The 16,212-nt window shown below is 39.7% G+C and overlaps 2 protein-coding genes across 2 annotated transcripts; one reads left to right on the top strand and one right to left on the bottom strand.

Moving 5' to 3' along the window:
• Positions 1-2,338: 2,338 nt before the first annotated feature.
• On the top strand, positions 2,339-7,355 carry LOC146521450 (Fc receptor-like protein 1). The gene is made up of 5 exons (XM_085149026.1): positions 2,339-2,420; positions 6,172-6,447; positions 6,527-6,772; positions 6,859-7,050; positions 7,165-7,355. Exons 1-5 carry the CDS (start codon positions 2,339-2,341, stop codon positions 7,299-7,301), a joined length of 933 nt encoding a protein of 310 aa, XP_085005152.1. The 3' UTR covers positions 7,302-7,355.
• Positions 7,356-14,020: 6,665 nt separating this feature from the next.
• On the bottom strand, positions 14,021-15,572 carry LOC146521449 (ICOS ligand-like). The gene is made up of 2 exons (XM_085155376.1): positions 15,447-15,572; positions 14,021-14,893 (listed from the first exon to the last, which is right to left on the bottom strand). Exons 1-2 carry the CDS (start codon positions 15,541-15,543, stop codon positions 14,547-14,549), a joined length of 444 nt encoding a protein of 147 aa, XP_085011502.1. The 5' UTR covers positions 15,544-15,572; the 3' UTR covers positions 14,021-14,546.
• Positions 15,573-16,212: the final 640 nt, after the last annotated feature.

The following is a 16,212-nucleotide window of genomic DNA, read 5'->3' as shown; positions in this document are numbered from 1 at the left end:
GCTCGACAGTGCAGCCTAGGCGGAGTAGTCGAACACAGATTCACTGAGCGCAGGGCAAGCTAGCGAGACAGAAGCTAGGCTAGTTGCAACATGGCAAATTGAACCTCCCCCACCCTCATTCAGATCTGGCGTTTGGAACTATTTTGGTTTTCATGTGATGTATGACCCTGAAGGTAAGCCTGTCATGGACAAAAGTAAAACAGTATGTTGGATGTGCCAGCAATGCTCAATTGGTGGGAACTAGTGTGTTAGCGCAGTTAGCTCGTTAATGTGTTGACGTCTTCCAGCCCCACTCATGAGGTGATCCGCGGTAGCTCGTTAACGGAGATTTGCCGTGTTGTGACGTTAATGTCATTTCAGATTTACGCTGACAGCACTAGTGGGAACACAACCAATATGACTGCACATTTACTCCGACATCATCCTAGTGCAAAGACAAGTGGAAGCAGAGAAAAACAACAAGCAGCATGCTACAAACTTTACCCGAGTCATTTAGACAGCCGTTAGCACACGATTCTCCTTATGGGGACCTGATATGTTTAATATGCTGCTGAGAATATAGCCCAGAAGAAGCGTATAGTATAGCTTTTATTTTGGAAAGAGACATTTCTCCATAATAAACTCTCTTTTCCAAAGATGAGTGATTCCTCAATCAGATACAGGGCTCGCAAAATCGCTAGCCCGACGGGGCTTTTTTCCAGTCGGGCTACCAAAATCTATCTCTGCCCTGCCCGTCGGCCTATCCTAGGAAGGAAAAATATATGTCAATGCTTTTGCATTCTTTTGGAAATGTAGCTGGGTAATTATGTCATTGGCATCGGCCACTGTCAATATGTGACATACTGAAATCGCGTTTGAATTTGCGCTTGTTTTTTGCTTTCACTTTGCAATCGCGTGAACTGTGTATAGAGAGCGACAGTACTGATTGGTGAGTGATGATAATTTGCGCACCAATTCCTCTGACATCGTCTTATCAATCGTTAGCTTACTATGCAAACATGACAAGTGAAATCTCCCGCAGCTTAAACATGTGAGAGGTTGATCGCGCAGAGAATCGCTGAGCGTTATGTTAGTGCGTGTGTAAAAGCAGCAGGATATATATTTTAGTTCTGCTGAGCCAAATAAGACAGGTCAGCGTGAAGAAGTGACAGCCAAAGAAAAGCTTACCACAAAACGGAAAGGTTATGACAAATCAGACTATAAGGAAAAAAGAAAGTGCAGCTTTATGGTTTCATGGACAAAAGAATTTCTGTGGCTGCAATATGACGAGCTAAATAACCAGGGCTGCACATAAGTGGTCCGCAGGTGCGCATTCGCTGTCAAAATAAAAACCCGCACAAGATAAGAAGTTGCAACGCGTGTTTGCGTACATAAGATTTTCAGGAGGACAGACATTTGTTTAGAACTCTTAAAGATGTCGAAGAAGCTCCTTTAAGCAGTTACTGTGATGTTCCTCCACCTCCAAAGAAATGTCAGAAGGAGTCCGAACCACAAAAGAAGCGCGTATTCTCTGAAAAGTGGTTGCAGGAGGTGAGCTGGCTTCAAACAAATGATGAACGCACAGAGATGTGGTGCAGAATGTGCCGTGAAAATTTAATAAATGACAAATTAATAAAAAGGCATGAACATTTTTTTTGTATCGAAAAAATATCGAACCGTGACACCAAAGTATCGAACCGAACCGAACCGTGAATTTTGTGTATCGTTGCACCCCTAATATATATATATTATGTAGGTTATATGCTCTATTCGCGTTACTTTTATGGTTTTACATTTTGGTGGATAATTTATAAGAGTTTCTGTACATCCACATCACATTAGATTTTCCCAACTGAAAACTCTCACCTGTTTCTCACCTGCAGGTCAAACAAGAAGACGCAGAGTTCTGATGGAGTGATAATTGGTCAGGGGGTTTATATTGCAGCTGTTTTTGTTGTTGGCTTGTTTATCTTTTACATATGCTATAGAACATAGTATATGTTAATATGCTAATATATATATTGTTTAGTATTAAGCTTTGCTTGGCCCCGCCCCTCCCTGAGCCTGGTTCTGCCGGAGGTTTCTTCCTGTTAAAAGGGAGTTTTTCCTTCCCACTGTCGCCAAAGTGCTGCTCATAGGAGGTCATATGATTGTTGGGTTTTTCTCTGTATCTATGAAGCGCCTTGAGGCGACTTTTGTTGTGATTTGGCGCTATATAAATAAAATTGAATTGAATAGAATATGTTTCTAAGCACACATGACAATACAAAAAATATCAATTCCAACATATGGTTCCCATGATTCCGGACCAAAACATGACTCCACCACCTCCTTGCTGACGTCACAGCCTTGTTGGGACATGGTGGCTGTCCACCAACCATCCACCACACCATCCATCTGGACCATCCAGGGTTGCACGGCACTCATCAGTGAACAAGACCGTTTGAAAATTAGTTGCTTGTGAGTATTGGTGGCCGAATAGAAGTTTTATGCACAACTGCAAGTCTCTGGAGGATCCTACACCTTGATGTTCGCAGGGCTCCAGAGTGTAATTATTGCACTTACTCAGCTTCTAACATTCACAGGGTGAGGCACACATACACATTAAGACCTGGAGAGTGTGGAGGAAACTTGAGTACAGTGAACTTGAGTACAGTGTCTTGAACTCACGTTGGCCACGGTGGCCCAGATCTGGTTTGCCAAAGGTGGCCCACACATTGGCCAACACAAGGACAGTGCAGACACACTGGTGGTCCTTTGCTGGCCCATGTGTGGATTACCTCTGGTCTAGGCCACCAATCTTTGCGGTATGTGGGCCATGTGTAAGTTGTGTGCAGCCACGGGCCAGTTGCAAACACATTGCTGGCCCTGTGCTGGCCCAGAACAGTTTCAGCTCTGGCCCCACATGTGCCCCACATGTGAGCTTAATTAAGCCGTGTAATAACAACATGTGCATAATTGTGCAAAAGTAAGATGATGAAACACTGTTCAGACAGTGAATGGACTGATTCTTATATTCCATTTTTCAACTCTCCTAGATTACTCACAGTGCTCCAGACAATGCCACATACACCAATCACATACTTTCTCTTAACTGAGTGCTTTCTAAGTACATTCAGACACATTGACACTCACACTCACAACATGCAGACTGGATGAGCCAAGGATCGAACCGCTAACCTTCCGATCAATAGGTGACCTGGTCTACCGCCTGAGCTACAGCCACCCAGTGGCAAACGCGAGTAAACCCTCACTAGGTTTTGGATAAAGTGTACACTCACAAAACCTGTCAAACCTGCATTTGAAATGTTGGCTAACATAGCAGTATAGTATTGCAACATGGCATTTGGCTCTTCTAACTAAAATAGGAAAATAGGAACATAAATAGTACCATCATTGCCAGACCTGGCCCACATCTGGTTGACATACACTCTGCCATGACACCAGTCAGTCAGAAGTGCCAGCTTGATGCCAGATCCCAGGCAGACCTGTTTTCTATGAGCCTGGGCCACATACACCAAACCACAATCGAGCCAGATATGGCATGCCATCACATAAACAGTGCCATCTATGCCAGGCCTGACCCATATCTGGATGACATAGGTCTTATCATGCGAGAAGTCAGCCAGCAGTGCCGACTTGATACCAGATCTGGGCCAGACCTGCTTGCTATGTGGGTACATGATGCAGGGAAATCGTGACAAAGTCAGAAAACACAGGCAAATAGAAAAATACTGTAAAAACACTCTCAGTGCGTTATGGACAGGGTGGTATGATAAGAGTGAGTTTTTTCACAGTTTTTTGGGGGTAGTGTTTTCAGGAAGTCAGTGGTGGTCAACCTGCATGAAGCCTTTCAGCCATGACAGCATATCAGTGGTTAAAGCAGAGACATGCAGTCAAACGGCATTCCTTCGAGCTCACTTCCTCTTAGATGAACTGCGGTCAGCTACAGGAAGATGCAAATTGTTTCCACGAATCTGCAACACGATCAACACAACCAACGTTTTTTAGATAAAAAAAAAAAAAATCATTAATGATCATTGTTGAGATAAGAATAGTTTGCTCTGTAATGACAAAGACATAATTCTGTCAGTGAAGGCACCATGCGGCCATCTATAATATATTTACATGTTTCTTTGAGTGTGTGGTTTCCTGACTGACTTCAGCCGCTCACAATGGGTTTTTTTTAAGTCAGTGTCAACTAAATTTGTTGGGGCACATGTCTACAGTCACTTAACAGTCAGTTTGACCATTTTAAAGCTTTTTTTCTCTCGTATTTGTTGCAGTCAGACAAAGAAACTTTGCTTCCACTAAAAACCACGACACTTACATCCTGTCACAGAGCAGAGGAGTAGGGTTTGACTTTAACTGACTGTGAACTGGTTAAAGTGTTGACCTGATATCACAGAGAGTAGGATGAAGAAAACATCTCTGCTGTGGCTGCTCAGTAAGTACACTGAAATGATTATATATGAAAATCTGTTGTTTCTTCAGGAACATGCATTCAGGTTGGATTAGAATAGGAGAGCAGTAGATGAGTTTTTATCAAGGACACCAACAAGAAGGAAGAGGGTCAACAGGAAATCAGAATATTTCATAATAGATTAATACAGTGCAGAAAATTGACATGGATACACTGATTTACAGTTTTGTGTACATCACTCATAACATTTAATGTAGTTTAATGTGGTTTGTGTTCAACAGCAATTTAAAAAAAATGTAAAAGGAGCTACTTTCATAAATATCAGAAAGTATTAGTACAAAGATTTCACTATCCGAAAATTAAAATTTCTCAGCTTTTTGTGTGTTTGTATCTTGGTTCTGTATTTTGCACTGTTGACATTTATTTCTTATAGTTTATGGGTCTTTATTTCAGTTTACCTGATACAAGTTCCTTTTGCTGTTATTTCATGCCTGCAGTTCTTTCTGTCCTTGAAGCTTGTTTAGGTTCATTTTGTGTGTTGTGAGTTTGTGGCTTCCTTTTGGTTTAAAGATTGAATTTATATTTGTGCTCCAAAGCCTGTTCATGATGTTAGTTATGCTTTTCTGGTGATTCTGTATTTCTTGTTATATTATTTTAGTTCCTTGACTGTGTGATGACGGGTGTTCCTATTCTGTTCCTTCAGTCTTTCCTCCATGTTTGTATTTTATCTCCAGTTCACATTTGTGAGTCTGTCGTCAGATACTTCCATTTTTATTTTGGTGGTCTTTTGTCTTTTATGTTTCCTATGTAGTTTAATTTCTCTTGTCACATTATTTCTGATTTCTTCCCATCTGTATCCTCTCCCCTCTTAACCCTTAAAAAGGAGATGACATCACTCTCCCATTGTGTCTGCAATGCTGTGTGCTCCTGTGTGCCTTGTTCTAGATTCCTATTTTTGTACCCCTGGCTCCAGCACTGCCTTGTTTTGCTTCTTTATATTTCAAACGACTCCAACATTGTTTTGATTTCATTTTTGTCTTGTGAGTCCAGCATCTTCATCCTTATCCTGCCTGCCACACAAATGTTTAAGGAAATATAGACTTACTGCTCAGTAACTTTATCTATAATAATATAACAATATATAGTAAAAACAAAAACAAACCTTAAAACATATTATGTGGAGTACAATGTTTGAATCCAGAATGTGGCAAAGCCAAAGCAGAAAGCTGTAAAACAAAGAAATAGTTGAATATAGTACAAAGTGTGAAGAATTTCAGTTAACTTGAGTAAATGTACTACTTTACATTGTGTCACTGGTGATATTAACAGATTACCACTATAGTCCAGCACACATGCCTCTGTGTAGGACATGAAACAGGAAACTGTTTTATCCTTTCTCCACTCATCAGTGCACAACTCAGAATAAAAACCCCAAAACATCATATCTGTGGTCTCAAAAGTTTTGATTTGCTTTTACTCCTGTTTTGTTAAATGTCAAACTCAATTCAACCTCAATCCAACCTCTCTTTAGTTCTGATCTCACTGCTGAGCTGCACAACAAACCAAGGTCAGTAACCTTCTTCTGTCACAGTTTAAACCTGACATGAACTAAACCTCACTAAGTGCCTCATCCTTTTTTAATCTTTGTTGTAGCATGACATGACAATCATACAGAAACTGATCACTACAGCCTGATGAATATTCAACCCTCATAAAGTATAAAGGGAGTGTAGTCACATCATTTATTTATGCACATAATATTCCATAAGTCTTCTTCACAGCTCGTCTGACTGTGAGTCCCAGCAGCTCTCAGTTCTTTAAAGGAAAGTTTGTGTCTCTGAGCTGTGAGGAGGACGACAGCTCTGCTGGATGGACTCTGAGGAGAAACACAAGCAGACGGCAGAGGACTCTGTGTGGAGATGGGTGGGGAAAACCAGTTGGTTCTTCCTGTATCATCAGTAACATGTATCAAATAGACAGTGGAGTTTACTGGTGTGAGTCCAGAGAGGGTCCCATCAGTAACATGGTTAACCTGACAGTCACTGGTAAGCTGAGTGTGTGGAGTTAGTGTTGATGAAGCTGTGTGTAAATGGATGAAATGCTGTAGTTTGTCTCTGTGTTGAGGTGGATCAGTGATCCTGCAGAGTCCTGTCCTCCCTGTGATGGAGGGAGATGACGTCACTCTGCTCTGTAAAACAGAGACCACTCCCTCCAACCTCCCAGCTGCTTTCTATAAAGATGGCTCCCTCATCAGGAAGCAGCCTACAGGTCACATGACCATCCAGCATGTTTCCAGGTCTGATGAAGGCCTCTACAAGTGTGACATCAGCGGTCATGGAGAGTCTCCATCCAGCTGGATCACTGTCACAGGTGACACACTCACCTGTCTGTGTTTCTGCAGCTTTCAACATTCACAATGTGACGACAACTTAATGACTGTGTTTGCTTTATTTTAGACAAACACACCACCACACCTCCACCTACATCCACACCTCCACCTACATCAACACCTCCATCTTCATCCACTTCTCCTCCATCACTGTCCTCCACTGCTCTCTCTGTGTTGTCATTTCTTAAATCGATCTGTGGGTTCTTACTGGTGTTACTGGTTCTGTTAGGGAGACCATGTGTTCACAGGAAAACTGAAGGTGAGACTCAGACTTTGTTTTACAAAGTCAATTATTTTGATGTGATATTCACTAATATTTTTCTCACAGCATGAAACAGTAAATCCATGTGCTGTTCATTCTGGCTCATTTCAGCTGATGGAGGAGATGACATCACGTACAGTCACAGAAAATCTCAAGTCATCAACAACAGCCAATCAGAGGAAGCAGAGGTAGTTTTTAACGTGTTTAGGCTTCATGTTATAATTTTAATTTTTATAAAACTTTGTTAAAGGAACTCTGTGAACTCACTGAGCTTAAACTAATGTGTCACACAACTTTATGAATTCAACAACTCACTACGTACAAAAAATCTCATAAAAGTTCAAACATTGGTGACCTTGACCTCAGATTCAGATGTAACGTTGTCTGAAAACCTTTTAATGCAAAATGTCAAAGAGGTCATGTAAGACTTCTTAAACCCATGCCATAGCTGTATTTACTCAGGAAGAATATCACACAGGCCTCTCATACTGATAGATTAGCTGCATCTACTGATAATCTCTGACAATCTGGAATTTGGCAACTTTAGTTCAAATTCGTGCACATTTTATTTTAAAAGTTTCTGAGTGTTGCAGTATAATATGTAGCTATAATAGCAGCACTGTTTCAGTCTTTGACAAAATAACATTCAAAACTTTTTCCCAGTTAACATTCAGTGATTGTTCATAATAATCACTCGCCTGCTGTAAATGGACGGATTAAAAAAAAAGATTTTCATTTCAGCATTAAAGTCTTAAATATCTTTTAACCTGGTAAAAGTTGACCTGGTAGTTCTGTCTTCTAGAACTTGTGCTCTCTGGAGTTGTTGTGCCAGGAGAGATGAAGAGACCAACAGAGAGCAGAGAGCCTGAGAAAGCTGAAAGTTGTGAGACAGGAGAGAGAAAAGGAGTTTTATGCTCAGGCCACTTTCGGCCGGCAGAACAAAGTTGTATGTTGTGAGTTTGTAGGTGACCGTTAATGAATGCTGTTCTCTGCATGTTGGGCTGTGTGTTTTTCAGCCTGTGGTTAGTCCGTTAACAGAAACTAGCAGCTCTGTGGTCGTCATGTTTCCTCTGTCAGATAAAAATACTTCAGCTGCTCAGGTTGTCATGCAGGACTGTTACTGCACAAACAGAATCAAACTTAGATCAGTTCTGCTCACATATATGTCACAGATTTATATTTGAATCATTTTATAGTTTACATGACATCCTGGACCAGTCAGTCTGAGGATCCCTTTAGTTAAAATGTCAAATCATTGATATGATGTTATGAATTATAACTGTTACTTACTACATTGATGCTTTACTGTTATTAAGAATTTTGCAATTAGGCTTCATGTTTACTGTGTACAACAACAACAACAACAACAAAAAAAACATTTGCATCACTTACTTCATATTTAATACTGAAACTTTTTCAAATTCCCCAAAAGTTTCATCTTAATTTAAATTGAACTCACATAAATGAAGCTTTAACTTGAGTTTGTTTCTCCTGTAACCAGTTTAATACTTCAGAAACAATGTCTGCCTCACCGTGTTTAAAAGTGTTTTAAATCCTCTCCCCATTTTGTCAGTTTACTTCACATAAACATAACAGAGTTTCAGAGCTGCTTATTCTTCTCATGTTGAACTTTGTGTGTTTGTGTTCAGACTTTAAACCAGAGCCAGACATCGTCTACTCTTCACTGAAGTAGTCCACCAGTCCAAACACCGATGTCCAGTTGCTGGTCTCTAACTGGTCCACACAGCCCATCAGACCTGAGGAATTTGACTTATAATACTTATTTGTTATATTGTGTTGTGTCTTCACATTATAATGTACACTCTCTGGGGTTGTACAAGTCTGTCTGTATATAGTTTGACTAAAAGTAATTAAAAATATAAATGTAATGCATTACTTTAAATGTCCTCTGTAACTTTGCTGTTTGTTCATTTCATTTCTAAGTGTGGCACCGTGCTGTCGCCTGCTTCCTCTGCAACATCAGTAAACTTAGCTCACATGTCGTTCCTGTTGTGTGGTTCTGTGGGTTTGAGAAAAAGCGCTGATGGAAAATTTGTCTCTAACTGATTCACACCAACAGACAAACAGCTTAACCTCGATCACAGACTAAAAACAGCACGAACATCATTCATGGCTAAAAAGAACAAAGTGTGTTTGTTTGAAGAGTTTTAATTCAAGGAAATCAAATTTGTAAGAATTTTCTCTCTGGTTAACTTGGTGTTAGCGTGCTCTTTTTGTAGATTTTTCTGGTTGACATACCCTGCCATGACACCAGCTGCTATTTACTTTAGCAGCTAATGACTTGTATAAAAATGCTATTACAGCAGCAACATTAAAGTATAACATTAAAAGATGAATATTATTAATCTTTTTTTTTATACACCGCCCCCTAGAGCCTTTTGTATCTCAGTGAAATCCAGATTTATCTATTAATTTTCTCATCCTTTACCTTCTTTTTAAAGCTTTTTCTGGCTGACTTTCAACAGACAAATACAGTCACTTTGGTCTTGTGAGACTTATAAAATTATAAGTCAAAATTCTTATGTATTTCTTGTTCAAGCAGCAGACAACAACAGCAACAGATTTTTTTACATTTTGTATTTTTTTTTATTTTAAACCCCTTATTATATCCACACGTGGGAAATTTTTGTAGTCCTCTGCGTTTTTACCCTTTCATTTAGAGAAGCAGTGGGCAGCTACCAATCCAGCACCCAGGGAGCAGTGTGTAGAGACGGTACCATTCACTTCTGATCTAAATATTCCTTGTGTGTGTGTGCTCAGAGTTTTCATCAGAGCCAGAAGTCAACTAGTCTTCACTGAATCACATCATGTTACACAATATGGCACATCCATCCATTCTCTTCCACTTACCTTGTCAGGATCGCAGGGCTAACACAGAGACAGACAACCATTCACCCTCACATTCAAACATTCAAATTTAGAGTTACTATTTAACCTAACCCCAGGTCTTTGGACTGTGGGAGGAAGCTGTGCACTGTGGGGGGTGGCTGTAGCTCAGGTGGTAGAGCAGGTCATCTACTGATTGGAAGGTTGGTGGTTCGATTCCTGGCTTCCCCTAGTCTGCATGCCAAATATCCTTGGGCAAGATACTAACCCCAAATTGCTCTCCGATGCATTCATCGAAGTATGAATGTGTGTGAATGTTAGCTATAAAGCACTTAGAAAGATGTGCTTGTGCGAATGGGTCTGAATGGGTGAATGCACAAGTTGTGTAAAGCGCTTTGAGTGCTCAGATGAGTAGAAAAGCGCTATATAAGAACCAGTCCATTTGTGCAGTCATCCAGGTAAGTCGATATTCAGATTTAGTCTCAGTAGCTTTTGGACATATTTGTGATCTGCCGGCAGAATTTTATTGATCTGGTAACTGGCGTAAAGCCTGATTTATGGTCATTTTTATTTCAGATATAAAGAAACATATCAGAAATCTTTGCTCAGTATTTGATTTTTAATAACTAAAGATCAGCTGCGAGATAAAGCTGATGGACTTTTTTAAGCTTTTAGTGCTGCAGCTTCTATCTGAGATCTGGATCTGAGCTCAGCTGGTTTGTTCATCTCTCTGGAACTGGATGAGCAGGATTCCAGAGAAATTATGCCCATGGGATCATTGGTAATGCTGCAAACCTTCATCACATTCACTGTTAGAGAAAAAAAAAATCAAACAAACAGAGACATGGTTATTTATGAAAATACAGAGAGAGCCGAGGACATACACAGCATATGAAGAAAAAAACAAGATATTAAAATGTTAAAATTAATATGCTGATTTTCCTCATATGAAGCGCTCTTTCCATCACACTAGCCAAAATGTGGCTGGCACTGACAAACCACGTGATCAAATACATGTTTACATTTTATCATAATGACATTTTTATACTTTTTTCTTTGCATTTACTTAGAAACCTGTGAAGTTTCAATCAATAATATCTTTATTCAGATCCATTTAGATTTACTCCGTTTTTTGGAATAAAATACTAAAATATAACTGAAGAACGGCTGCTGTACCTTTGTGTAAGATTGACACAGCAGTAGCTGTTTTTACCTTTAGTGACATCATCTTTTACGCATTTGTCATCACAGCATTGGAAGATGGTGAAAGATGTACCCTTAGGCCCCCTCCTCGAATCAGAGATGGTCTTTCCCTTTTCACGTAAATGGCCTCCTTGACTCTGCGCTCAAACCAGCAAACTGATCAGTACTGTGAATCCAATCATTGGAAGATTTAAAATCAGTGAATGAAGGCTAGAAACTTTCCACCCGACAGACTTGAGTGAATGTTGCTCTCTCTCTACACAAAACCATGCACATAACAATCACAAAACAGAGGGGAAGAAATAAATGGGAACGTAATTCATGCCATACACTGACATTTGAATAAAGGACGTGTGATAAGTGTGGATCTGTGGATGATTCAAGGCAGTGAAAAGAAAATAATTAAAAAACAAAGAAAACTTTTCTGATGTCACTCAGACAGATTCCTGAGGAAACAGCTCACCTAGAGAGGCTGTGGTCCACTAGAATAAGCAAGAATATTTAAATGTGACTGAGTCCGGTTCACCGTTTGGCCTCCACACTTGAAATTTTAAATCTTCTAATTAAATTCATGAGCTAAAATGTATTCTGTAAATATAAGGTCCAGCTTTAGCTTCCTGAAGAAAAAAAAAAGCATAAAATCTGAATGCAGCTTCTCCGTGTCTGGTTCTGACTCTGGGAACTGATAAAAGACCGGATCCAGATGACCTGAGGGATCTGGAAGGTTCACACTGGGTCAGGAGGTCACTGATGTATTTTGGTCCTAAACCATCAGAACTTTAAAGTCTATCCTCTGACGGACAGGCAGCCAGTGTAAAGACCTCAGAGCTGGACTGATGTGGTCAACTTTTTTGGTCTTAGTGAGGACTCGAGCAGCAGAGCTCTGAATGAGCTGTAGTTGTCTGACTGACTTTTTAGGTAGACCTGTAAAGATGCTGTTACAGTAATCGAGCCTACTAAAGATGAATGCATGATTTTCCAGGTCCTGTTGAGACATCAGATCTTTTATCCTTGATATACTCTTGAGGTGATAGTAAGCTGATTTTGTTATTGTCTTAATATGTTTCTAAGTTTAGGTCTGCATCCATCACCCAAATTTCTCACCTGGTTTGTGGTTTTTATGTGTATAGATTGAAAAACAAGCTTATCTACATTTTTAACATTCAGAATCTGCCTTCAGGCAGTGAGACGTTCTTTCAATTCTTAAAGTTTGAATCATGAGTTTGTTTTGAGAAGAAAAAGATTCTGCAGATACTTTCTGTTCTCTCTGGAAAAACACAGGCTCTGATAAGGAGGACGTTTGTGGAGGTGAAAGTGAAAGTAGCAAAGTTTCTTTGCTACAGACTTTAGTCCAAGAAGATCAGCGATGTCGATCTGACACCACTTCTTAATGGATATTAACATCACATGTTCTACAGACAGGATAACTGATGTAAAACCTTATTTGTGGCTGTTTTATATCAGATTTGTTCATGTTTAAAGAGGAAAAAAGTGATCGAGTGTTTTTCACCCTTCAGTGCTGCAGTTTGTCTTTGTGTGTTTTTCATCTGCTGTTGCCTGGAGCTGAATTCAGGTGGTTTCTGACAGTTTGTCTGGAACTGGGTCGCAGGTTTTTCGCTTGCTCAAAGGGGGTCATGTGATTGTTGAGGTTTTCTCTGGTGGATCTTTATTTTACAATATAAAGCAACTGGAGTCAACCGGTGTTGATATTTGATGGCTATATAAGTATAATTAGATTATTTTAAATTATGTCAACAGCCCAACATCAGACCACTAAAATTTCTAGTAACTGTACAAACGGAAATATCAGAGCTCAGTGTGTATTTATAATGACTGGTTGCCAGTGATGCTTAATTTCTAACAGTGTAGACTTTTCAGACTGAAAGCTGCAGCACGCTCTCTGCAGGGTCAGTTGCTACTTTATAAGTGCATTACTGACATGGCACTGACCTTTATATCCTCTTGTTTACACCCTGCAGTAAAACAGACACAGGAACATGTGGCTAGAAAGTTGAATATAACCTTCTTTTTTTTTTATATAACATAAAAAGTCCACGTCCTACTCTTTGGACATACCTGTGTACATTTTATGTGTAAAAACTCATGTGAAGAATTATTCTACTGCTCTGCTCCATGATTATATACATGTATATACTCTCCAATGTAGTTCCTGGGATCAATGAATAAATGTTGTTCCAGGTTCAACATTGCAAGTGACCAATCACATTGTTGTGTCGTCCCCCTTTTGTGCCTTTGAAAAATACCGCCTTAAAAAAAATCTACTTCACTTGCGAGAAGAGAAACCGCTTCTGTCCGCCGATCCAGGAACTTGAATTCCTTGTATTTCAGGATACTATTCTTTAATAAACAGTGAGCATTATACATATTGTCCTTACAGAGGCGGTTTCTCTTCTCACAAGTGAAGTAGATTTTTTGAAGCAGTTTGTTTTTTCCGAGGTCGCGGATGACGTCAGGAGAAGGTGATTGGTCACTTGCAATGTTGAACCTGGAACAACATTATTTATGATGACGAGGGAAAAACACCAACACGAGGATATCAGATCATCCATATATATATATATACACACTAGACCCTATACTAGTTCTTATGTTACTATGTTTACATATTGTATTTATATCCTTGTCAGTAAATGTTTTTGTATGCACCATCTGAGGAAGTATATTGCTTTAATGTTGTTATGGTAGTGTGATGACAATAAAGAGTCTGAAATTTTTAATCCAGAAATAGTGCTGAAAAGAACAACAAACACAAGACTTTTACTTAAAATATCTTTTTTTAATTAAAAACAAAGCTTAACAAGCACAGTAACTGCTTTGTACACATTTCTCTTAAATAAAAAAATAACAACAAATGGAGCATTTACAGTGTAAATACTGATAGATGCTGCAGTGCACATGAATTGCTCTTAGTCTGGCTCATCACCTGGGACCTGTTTGTCATGGGAGACCCTACCAGGAGCTGAACGCTCCAGACAACTCAGCTCCCAGGATCGTCTGAGCTCACAAACCCCTCCACCACGATAAGGTGGCAATTCAAGGAGGGGGGTGATATAGCCTCTAGGGGAATCCCCTACAGGCCTATCTTACTCAATTAGGTTATAAAGGCAGGTCTTTCAAATAACTGGTACATTAGCTTCTTTATTTCTAAGGAAACATAGCCGTGTCTGTTTATGAAATAAATACAAAAATATTTGTTCTCTTTTTTCTGGATTTTTATAGATACAAAAGGCCACAAAAATCATCACAGCTGAAACTGACAGACCAACGATCAGGCCAACAGATCGACCCTCTCCGAGTGCTCCTGGTGGACCTGCAGGTGAGACACAGGTATGAGGTGTGAGCTGATTTCTACAAAGTCTCATCAACAAGATCAAAATTTAGGAAGCAGCTTCACCTCTGATCACGCACACACTCAACTCTACTCACTCACCTGGAGGAACAACAACACTCAGGTTAATGGTGCTGATGGATTTCCACAAGCGTGTTTCCTCCATGAAGACACGACACTCGTATGTTCCAGCGTCATTAACTGTCACATTGTTCAGAATCAAGGACACGTCTCCATCCTTCATCTGTCTGTCCAGCAGATCCACCCGGTTCTTAAAAGATGGATGCTGGTTGTGAGTGTCAAAGTGCCCGTCCCGACTTAACAGGACATATTCTGTCTTCATGTTGGATTTGCTCCACTCTACAGCTACGATGGAGGTGTTTGAAGCTCGACACGTCAGAATGACGTTCTGTTCACATTCAGCTGTGATGTTTTTGTGGTCTGAAAGAATGAAAACAACAAAAAGTCAACAGTTTGAAAAGTTCAGTGTAGCTTCTCACATCTGCACCACTGATCAGTGAGGTAAGCTACAGAGACACTGCTGAGCTCTGCTCTATCTCATCTTTTATTGACTCACTGACATTAAGAAGCAGTTCAAAATTCAAACTGCCCTCAGATTGCACCGCTCTCTGAGCAGTAGTGGGCTGCGGAACTGCCTGCTAAAACCAAAGTACAATACTGCAGAAAAAAGCAGTGACATGTCACTGTCACACATCTGTCAAACATGTCATACATCTCTGTTTTCCCTTTGGTTAGATTAAAAATAATCAATAGATAACAATAACCATAAAAAATAAAGTTTATAAAAGTCCATTTATCATTTCTCAAATGTAACTAATCTTAAAGAGCATTAAAAATTCACTTACAGCGAAGTAAAAACACCAACTGTGTTACAGAGACTCTGCAGCTTCTAGCAGCAGCAGGCTGTTTTCAGTTTGTTCAATGAGAACAAATAGAAGCTGTTTAACTGTGAATAATAGGTGAATAATCTTACCTTGAGATGCTGCGATGAGGCCCAGAAGCACAGCCACAAAGACTGTGCGTTTGGTGTTCAGCATTTTCTGTGTGCACACAGAAGGTTGCCCTTTCATTAAGAAATTAGGTGCAACGGAGGCACTCTCTGAATCACTCCAAATGTTTTAATAGGCAATGTCTCCTGTTTTAATCCCGTAATTCAGCTACAGGTTTTACAGAAACAAAAACTTGTGACAGTGCAGTAGGTATAACTACACCTTTCTGAATGCACACAGAACCACCAACAGCGTTTCCATGGTGTGTCTGTGGATTTATACACAGCTGTGAATTGACTCCACCTACCGCAGGTGGGCCCTGGCACTTTAGGCCCACCCACTTCAGCCAGGGGCCCAACATAGCATTATCTACATTTGTTTTTTTGTTTTTTTCAAGTATTAAAATAATAAATAATGATCCAAAGACTAATCTGTGTCCCTTTTCTTTAAATAATACTTACAAAATAGAAGAAAAAAAAAACACCACCTTTAGCACTGCCCAACACTCATGTTCAGAGGTTGTTCAGTGGAGCATGAAGAAATTTTGCACATTTTTTTTTTTAAATTTATTCTTTTATAAATGTTGAGATGGATTCAGTATTTTGTGACACATGCATGATATAAGGCTCAGTTTGAGTTTGAGTTTTTCCTGCTGCTTACGACTCACACCTGAAGTCAGTCCTGAGAATTATTAGCTGTAATTAATGGATGTGTGCTTTCTAGCATTTTTATTGAGAGTTTCACACATTT

Source organism: Neolamprologus multifasciatus, chromosome 3 (assembly GCF_963576455.1).
Source record: "Neolamprologus multifasciatus chromosome 3, fNeoMul1.2, whole genome shotgun sequence".
Taxonomy (NCBI): Eukaryota; Metazoa; Chordata; class Actinopteri; order Cichliformes; family Cichlidae; genus Neolamprologus; species Neolamprologus multifasciatus.
Note: the sequence above shows the minus strand (reverse complement) of the source record. Positions and strands in the feature narration are given on the sequence as shown.

Excerpts from the sequence above, each read along its gene's own strand:
- LOC146521450 (XM_085149026.1), top strand. The coding sequence starts at position 2,339 with ATGGTGGCTGTCCACCAACCATCCACCACACCATCCATCTGGACCATC. Across the intron at positions 6,448-6,526 it reads GGTTAACCTGACAGTCACTG|GTGGATCAGTGATCCTGCAG; the intron begins GTAAGCTGAGTG and ends CTCTGTGTTGAG. Across the intron at positions 6,773-6,858 it reads CAGCTGGATCACTGTCACAG|ACAAACACACCACCACACCT; the intron begins GTGACACACTCA and ends GCTTTATTTTAG.
- LOC146521449 (XM_085155376.1), bottom strand. The coding sequence starts at position 15,543 with ATGAAAGGGCAACCTTCTGTGTGCACACAGAAAATGCTGAACACCAAA. Across the intron at positions 14,894-15,446 it reads CCTCATCGCAGCATCTCAAG|ACCACAAAAACATCACAGCT; the intron begins GTAAGATTATTC and ends TCATTCTTTCAG.